This window comes from Nicotiana tabacum, chromosome 6 (assembly GCF_000715075.1).
Source record: "Nicotiana tabacum cultivar K326 chromosome 6, ASM71507v2, whole genome shotgun sequence".
Lineage (NCBI taxonomy): Eukaryota > Viridiplantae > Streptophyta > Magnoliopsida > Solanales > Solanaceae > Nicotiana > Nicotiana tabacum.
The window spans coordinates 51,409,046-51,418,286 of record NC_134085.1 but is presented as its reverse complement, the minus strand read 5'-3'; the positions used below and the strand labels follow the sequence as shown (position 1 = coordinate 51,418,286).

The 9,241-nt window shown below is 34.0% G+C and overlaps 1 protein-coding gene across 2 annotated transcripts; it reads left to right on the top strand.

The window, feature by feature from the left end:
• Positions 1-3,612: 3,612 nt before the first annotated feature.
• Positions 3,613-7,677, top strand: LOC107807756 (bZIP transcription factor 46-like). Of its 2 annotated transcripts, none has more exons than XM_075254730.1 (5): positions 3,613-3,829; positions 5,133-6,213; positions 6,809-6,880; positions 6,974-7,003; positions 7,344-7,677. In XM_075254730.1, the coding sequence occupies exons 2-5, from the start codon at positions 5,161-5,163 to the stop codon at positions 7,416-7,418; spliced, it is 1,230 nt and encodes a 409-aa protein (XP_075110831.1). In that variant the 5' UTR covers positions 3,613-3,829; positions 5,133-5,160; the 3' UTR covers positions 7,419-7,677. The 2 variants fall into 2 exon arrangements, with proteins under 2 accessions (XP_075110831.1, XP_075110832.1); XM_075254731.1 differs by having other exon boundaries at positions 3,639-3,829; positions 4,882-6,213.
• The last annotated feature ends 1,564 nt before the right edge of the window (positions 7,678-9,241 follow it).

The window sequence follows — 9,241 nt, the reverse complement described above, 5'->3', positions numbered from 1 at the left end:
TCAAATACCATAAACCGCCTCGAAGGAAACAAATATAACCAGTATCAAATACAATGCCAAATATCAAGTCAGGAAAACTCATATGTACGTTGACTCCCTATCGAATATTACGCACGAGTCTGCCGAGAGGAGCGACGCGATCCCATAAGAAAAGTCTTTCATAGAACTGCCGAGGTGAATAACCCGATCCCATAAATGTATCTTATAATCCCGCTGAGGCAAATGACTCGCTCCCATGAGAGTGTGTTACATGATACTGCCAAGGTTGTACGGCTGATCTGCAGATGCATCTCATAATAATATCAAGGTCAACAACCCGATCCATAATGATACTACTTAGGTGTTCAGTCCGATCCTATAACAGTTTTGCTGAAGCGTTCCGTCCGATCACATAAGAATAGTGAAACTTTGAAGGGTCATCAGCCCAACTTGCGAATATATATGATAGTAATGAAATCAAGAAACTTTCGGATAAATAAGTACAACGCGTGAGTAAACCGTAAGAAAAAGTATAATTTCCGCGGCTAATCAAGTAGTGTGCCAAGTTTCTAGAATAATAAAGCTCAATACTTGTATAAGTCTAATCTCAGGCTAAAAAACAAATTAAAACATTTAAACATGCAAGAAAAACTCGAGTAGTACAATTAAAGCGTGGTGTGAGTCTAAGTCTATCCGGACATAGTCAAGAAACTAGCATACGTACGGACGCTCGTCACCTCATACGTGTGTAGCTCCCATAACACGTAGCATGTAGCAAGTATAGCACTTACGGGGGTAAATTCCCTCTTACAATATTTGATAGGAGACTTCTCCAGAATTCGATAATCGGCTCCAATGCCCTTCTAACACCTTAAACAATGCCAAGCGATCTGAAACTAGACAAAGAACGTGCAAACCAATCAAAATATACTCAAAGATTATTAATTTAACAATTAGAAATAAATTCTCAAGATAAAAGTCAACCCCCGGTCCCACATACCCAAATTCTGAAAATTCTCGAAGATAAATATTACACATAGCACTACGAACTCAAACATATAATTTATTCCAAATTTCATGCCCAATTTCGTGGTCAAAACTCAAAAATAACATTTTTAGGTTTTCTTCCAAAATCCTATAATTTTCACTAATTTTCATGTTCCAATCCATAAATAATCCAGGTATTTAGCTCATAATAAGTAGGAATCACTTACCTTCTGATAGATGATGAAAATTAGCCTCCAAAATTGCCCCAAAATTGGCTCCAAATGAGAGAAATATGCTAAGTCCCAATTCGCAAACTTATACATTGCCCAGACGTCCCTCTTCGCGATTGCAAAAGTATCCTTGCGATCGCAAAGTCCAATATTGCCTCAGCCAGAATCCCCTTCTACGCGAATGCGAGTGACCACTTGCGATCGCGAACCTAAGCTGGCCAAGCCTACGCGAACGCGAGCCAAGCTCCTTGAACGCAAAGGCCAATCTTCTAAGTCTTAGAAACTTTTCTTCCGCGATCGTTGCCAGTGTTGCTAACACATCATGTTTGCGACCCTCACTATGCGAATGCGAGAAACAACCAGACCACCATAACGCAATCGCGATGCCCTACCGTGATCAAGAAGAACAATTCTTCCACAGCTCCACACAACACTTCGTGATCGTGGAGAACTTCTCTGCGATCACAATGCATACCACTGACACAAAAAACCAGCAACTGCAAATCAAAGGGAGATGGTCCAAAACCATCTTGAAATACACCCGAGACCTCCGGTACCCATCCAATCATACCAACAAGTCCTCATACCTTTTCAAACTTATCCTTAACTTAGAGTTACAAGTTCAAAAACTAAGGACAAGTAGTCCTTAACTTAGACTTACAAGCTCATAAATTAAGGATAGTTAGTCCTGAACTTACAGTAACAAGCTCATAAGTTAAGGACACTTGGTCCTTAACTTAGAGTTACACGCACAGAAATTAAGGACAAGTAGTCCTTAACTTAGAGTCACAAGTACAGAAATTAAGGACACTTGATCCTTAACTTAGAGTTACAAGCACAAAAATTAAGGACAAGTAGTCCTTAACTTAGAGTTACAAGCACAGAAATTAAGGACAGGTAGTCCTGAACTTCGAGTTCCAAGTTCAAAAGTTAAGGACATGTAGTCTTGAACTTAGACTTACAATCTCATAAATTAAGGACAGCTAGTCCTGAACTTAAAGGACAAGCTCATAAATTAAGGACAGCTAGTCCTGAACTTACAGTAACAAGCTCATAAGTTAAGGACACTCGATCCTGAACTTTATGAGCAGAATGATATTTTTGTCAGGGAGGAGGGGAGGAGGGGTAAAGTTTATTAAAGCATCAATTAAAGACTAAAGACATTTTAAATAATTGCTTAAAAATAAATATATGTATTATTAGTGACTAACTGCGCACTTCCCCAAATATGGAAGGATGAATACGGGTCTATATCCAGTAAAGCCGTAGAAGAGGGTCTACATTAAATTTTAGAGAATATATTTTTTCCACTCCCCTTGACTAGGCTAAGTTCACAATTAACTTTAACCGAAACAAAAATTCACAATTTACCAACTGAACAAAAGGGCTCAAGAAATCATTCTAATCTCAGTCATTGTAGCCTTAGTGCTGGGAAGAATGTGATGACGTGAATGCAACACAGATATAAGTCATGTGCACGTGGATAAAGACTAAAAAGAATTAGATCTAGATCCATTCTTTCTTAAGCTAACACATCTAGAAATAATGATTTAGTGAAACAAATAAAGTAAAGTCATGATAAGATAAAATCTGCTATTGCAAAATTGGTTTTATTCACTAAATATAAGGTTAGAATTCTTCTAAAACTTTTTTTACTTATTAATTTATGTAGCTCCACTAGGAATAATTTCATAGACAGCTTCGTAAGACTAATATTTCTTGTGATTTATGATATTATACTAACTTATATAATTTTAAATTTTATTATAACAATTCTCTAAATCTATTACTATTTATATAAAAGAATTGCAATCTACTAATATGCCCCTTTGAATGATACTGCTACGATTTCAAATTAAGAGCCCGTTTTCCATAAGAATGTTTTCTTTAATTTTTCTGATTTTTTTTAAAACAAATTCAGTGTTTGGCTATAAAATTTTTAATTTTCCCTTGAAGATGAAATTTTAAATTTTTTCGAAAATTTTAAAAACTCAAAAAAAATTGATTTTCAAAATTTGCACTCACAAAACTTCAAAAACAACCTAAAATTGTATTCATATTCAAACACAACTCTAATTTTTAAATAGTATTTTTACTTTTTTTTTTTACTTTTTATTTGTTGAAATTTTACAATTCTTATGTCCAAACGTCACCAAGTACTCCTATGTTTCCCTTCCGTGGTAAGTACTATCTTGAGTTGGGTGTGCCCACCACGCCGTACGCACGACCCACTACTCCGCCTGACAAAATAACAAAATAAAATGAAAGACGAACCAATAAGTGCCATCTGTTTCATTTTCACAAAGCTCCAAACAACGCTTCAGATGATTCCACATTCCATTATTTTATTGGCGAAACATCACATCAATCATCAAGACGCACTTAGAGTCCAGGTGCTGACCACCCACAGCGCTAAGTAATAGAAAAAAAAACATTCAATTTGGATTATTTCAGATAATTTAAGAAATGCTATTACAAATTAGGTCTAGTTTTAATTGAAAAAATGAGTCGTAGTTGAAAAACAATGAAAAATTAGACACTTGTCCTTTAAAAGAAGCCTTAACGAGGCGAAGAAATAGGAAACAACACGCTTGCTCTTCCGTTCTTTCCAAATTTCTACCTGCCAAAAAGGGGTAAAAATCTCTCTTCTCCCATTTTTTGCCTGTTTTTTCTTGTCTTGATTGTTCACATTTTCTTTTGTCCTGTCCTACTAGAACTGGCAAAGAAAAATTATTTACTTTTTTCTTGATTTGTTATTATTTCATTTGTTTTTTATTTTCTTTTCTGGATATTTGTTGAAATGAAATGGTTCCAAATAAAGTCAAATGGATACAGAGGATTCATATTGACGATCCTGACCAGCTTGAAAGCGTAGTTGATTGATTGATTAATTGATTTCTTGAAACTTTTTGAACTTGAAATGAGCTGCGACAAGTATAATAGATCCAATTTTTTTGGCTATAGAGTATGTTTCATGCATAGCGGAAACTAGATGTATGAGTTTGCCGCTGAGGTTGATGCTTTCATGAAGTTTTAATGTAGGCTTGTGGGTGTGAAGTTTTGGATCTAAATGTATTACTGTCAAATATTTATGTTGAATGAACTTATGAACTTGAAATGAGCTTTGAAGAAGGTTAATAGATTAATGTTATTCTTTTGTTTATGGAATATGCTTAATCCTGGATGAATGAGTTTGACATTGGAGTTGATTCTTGAACGAAGATTTCATCTACGCTCGTGGGTGTTATTATATTTTGATTTTGAATGAAATTTTGGACTTGAAATGAGTTTGAAGGAGGTTAATTATGGTCATACAGTGGCGGAGCTAGAAATTCAAAACAATTTAAGATTGTCATACCTGGGATTTGAACCTGTATCCTTTAACAAGATTCAAGATTTTATATATGTAAAAAAATTTATTTTACCCTATTTTATGTAGTATTACTTTTTGACGAAGGTGAAAATCCCCTTTCTTGTATGCGGCTTGGCCAGTGTAGTCATATGAATGAGTTTATCACTGAAGTTGATACTTGAATGCACTTTTGATCTTGACTTGTTACTGTTAAACATTTTCTATCCAAATGTATAAAAGAGGTCGTGGGCTGATTGAGGTCAAACCATGATTTATAAACTGGCTGTAATGAAATAAGATCTTAAAGGTTGCATCTTTATTTACTGTCCTTAGGTCACCATGTTCAAGTTGACGATGAAGACTATGTGTTTGAGCTTGGCCTAATCATCAATGTTATAGCAATTTTTTTTAGGATATATGAATGATTTGTGTTAATTCGAGGCGGTATGCAATATTTGTATACTGGTGAACATTCTGATATATCTTCTTGGACTTCACCAAAATATAAAAAATGAATCCCATGGTCAGCTTCTACCGGATCTACTGTTATTGCTAAGAATCTTACGACTGAACTTTTTGATCAGATTTTAGTCTCCTTTGCCTTCTCATACAATGGGTTCTTACCTGAACTTCAAGAACTTTGCTGACACATCACAGCCAGAGAGCAGTGGTGGGAAGCCAATGAATAATGATAATTTTTCGTTGGCTCGACAATCTTCCATATACTCGTTTACCTTTGATGAGCTCCAAAGTACATGTGGACTTGGGAAAGATTTTGGGTCAATGAATATGGACGACCTATTGAAGAACATTTGGACAGCTGAAGAGTCTCAAGCCATGTCATCTTCTGTTGCTGGTGGAAATGTAAGTGTGCCAGTGGGAAATTTGCAGAGACAGGGTTCTTTGACATTGCCTAGGACAATAAGTCAGAAAACTGTTGATGAAGTATGGAAAGACTTTCAGAAAGAGACTGTTAATGCCAATGATGGAAGTGCCCCTGGAGCATCAAACTTTGGGCAGAGGCAATCTACCTTGGGAGAAATGACGTTAGAAGAGTTTTTGGTTAGAGCAGGAGCAGTGCGAGAAGATATGCAACCAACTCGATACTCAAAGGATGTTACATTCACTAGTGGTTTCACTCAACCAAGCAGTAACAACAGTAGCTTGAACATAGCATTTCAACAAGCAACTCAAAACCCTCAACAGTTGAGTAATCAAATTGCAGAGAATAGCATATTCAATGTGGTTACTACCACATCTTCACAGCAAAAGCCTCAGCAGGCACAGCCCCTTTTCCCCAAACAAACAACTGTCGCATTTGCTTCACCGATGCAACTAGGGAACACTGCTCAACTGGCTAGCCCAGGGACAAGGGCTCCCATTGTCGGAATGTCTAATCCGTCTGTAAATACTAGTATTATTCAAGGCAGTATCATGCAAGGTGGTGTTATGGACATGGCAGGATTGCATAATGGGGTCACATCCGTAAAAGGAGGATCCCCTGGAAATCTTGATCCTTCATCTCTTTCACCTTCACCTTATGCATGTGGCGAAGTTGGAAGAGGAAGGAGATCATGCACCTCTTTCGAAAAAGTTGTTGAGAGAAGGCGTAAGAGGATGATAAAGAACAGGGAGTCTGCAGCAAGATCAAGGGATCGAAAGCAGGTAATTCATAGTTTGAAACTTATCTTTTGTTAGTTACTTCTTTTGTTTCCGATTCTTAACGCCCATGACTTTTTCTGGTTTCCCTTGTTTAAAATCTGACTCTCTGGCTAACAATGTTGTATAGTTATTCAATTGAGAGACACAAAAATGAAATAGTTGGCAGCATTTCCTCACACCTCCTGATCAGCGTCTTCTCTCATTACAGTAGACCTTGCATTGCATGCTGAATATATCTTGATCAACAATTTTCCCTTTAGATACTTCATTTCGATCTTTAATCAAGCAAAAATAATAAGAGAAGGAAATTGACTGGAGGATCCATTGATCTTACCTGATAAAGCAGTGTCATTAAGTAATTTCCTGGGAGACTTTTGGAGAAGTGTACGTGCTCTTAGCTTTAGCTTTAAGGTTAAATGTTGATCACAATTTTGGGTGGGCTTAAATCTTGATCACAATTGGGGGGAGATTTGAGAGAGCGTGAGGAAGATTTTAACATGCTGGGATGCTCCAGGTTTGAATGAATATCAAATACAGATAGTAAGTCATGAAATGTCGATACCATTAATGGACTTCCTCATTTGTCTGTTATGTGCAGGCATATACTTTAGAGTTGGAAGCTGAAGTGGCAAAGCTTAAAGAAATTAAGCAAGAGTTGCAGAAGAAACAGGTATGAGAACCACGGGGTGAGAATTACTGGATTACTTCAATTCCCTTGATAAATCTTATGATCGTAACCATGGCTTTTGAATGTCTCATGCAGGCTGAATTTATCGAGAAGCAGAAGAATCAGGTATGGACGACATCTTTCCTGTTGCAAATATCTTGTATGAATAGCGATTACAACAATCACGGACTAGATGCAGGGATATTAGTTTAAACAATTTAAGCAATAGTGCAAAGTACTTAACTTGCTGATTGCAAAATGATTAAAGCTTCAAATGGTTGTTCCATCAATTATACAAGCGAATGGAGTAAACTGATATACAACTTTTCTATAAATGTCGTCAGCTGTGAAGACGTGACAACAAAGGAGACCAAATGCATGTGATTAGTTACACTAAGTTATTTGACTGTCGGATCAAATGACCCGTCATTGTTAAATATTCTTTTTTTTTTTTGTCCAATTGCAGTTATTGGAAAAGATGAATATGCCATGGGAAAATAAATTAATATGCTTGAGAAGGACAGCGACAGGACCTTGGTAGTCAAATACGGAAGTAGAGCAAATTCCAGAGTAGAAGCTTGGACAATTGGTAGACAGGAGGATGAAGCAACATGCCGGCTTCTGGCTCAACTCAGTTGACTACTGAGAGTATGAGCCTGCCCCTCTACCCTCCTCCCAACTTATGAATTGAAATATGTTTTGATTCAAATCTATTTTGTCAAATGGTAGATAACTGTACGTATAGTATAGTACAGGTTCCATGTACTGTTCATATTATGTAAACAACACTCTTGCACAAAGTATCATCTTGTGCTCTTTGTTTGCATCCATAGGAGTTATCGGTGCAAGTAGGATGAAACTGTGAACGACAAGCTACTCGTCTAGTTCTGATTTACAATATCACATAAACCAAATATCTGATACTAACTTTCTGTAAAAGCAACAAACTATTTACGCAGTTTTAGGATAATTGGGCCAGGTAAGTCTTGATCCATCCAAATCTATATCTCCTTAAGCCCAGTGGCAGCATAGAAAAAGGCCACATGGCATAAATAATTAATAATTATTTATTGGTTATTGTTTTTAATGTAAATATATATAAAATAATAAAATAAAATATTTTATAATAAAAAATGAATTTCAAAAAAACTGTCCATTCGAATTGGAGAGTAGTTTCAAGTTGGAGTTTTAAAAATATTTTAAAATAAAACAAAAATTACCATATCTATATCTATCTACATATTATTAAAAGGAGAAGAAAATGTCATCTCCTTAAGCCAAGTGGCAACATAGAAAAAAATCACATGACATAGGTAGTTAATAATTAGTTATTTAGTTAATAATCACCTATTGGTTATTGTTTTTGAATGCAAATATCTATACAATAATAAAATAAAATATTTTATAATAAAAAACAAATTGAAAAAAAAAAACTACCCATTCAAATTGGAAAGTAGTTTCAAGTTGGAGTTTTTAAAATATTTTAAAATAAAACAAAAATTACCATATCTATATCTATCTACATCTACATATTATTAAACAGAGAGGAAAATGCCCTCTCCTTAAGCCAAGTGGCAGCATAGAAAAAAGCCACATGGCATAAGTAGTTAATGAATAGTTATTTAGTTAATACTGACTTATTAGTTATTATTTTTGAATGTATATATCTAAAAAATAATAAAATAAAATATTTTATAATAAAAAATAAAATGTTTAAAAAATAATTTCCATTCAAATTGGAGAGTAGTTTCAAGTTGTAGTTTTTAAAATATTTTAAAATAAAACAAAAATTACCATATAATAAAAAACTGAGAAATTATTGAGAATAATAGAATAAACTAAAAAATATGTATCTTATATTATATTATGAAAAGAAAGTAGCATAAAAAAATTTAAATAAAGTAATTTGCTACGAAAAGTTTCTATTAATGCAATAATACTAAATATTGGATAATATAATAAAGAAAAATATAAAACAAAAAAGCTATTCAATGACTATACAACTCTCTTTAATTTAATAGAGATTTTATTCATTAAAATTCAGATAATATTATTGAGAACAATAAGATAAAATTTAAAATAAAAAATTATTTCAAGAGTAATAAAATATATATCTTTTATTATATTAAAAAAAAGTAGTAGACAAAAATATTAAATAGAGTAATATGCAAGCAAAAATTTATACTAACAATGCAATTATTTTAATTATTGGATAATATAATTAAAAAATACATAACAAAAAAGTTATTCTATGACTATATAAGTTCCTTTAATTAAATAGAAGCTTTTTTCATTAAAATTCAGATAATATTATTGAAAACAACATAATAAAATTTGAAATAAAAAATATTTCAAGATTAATAT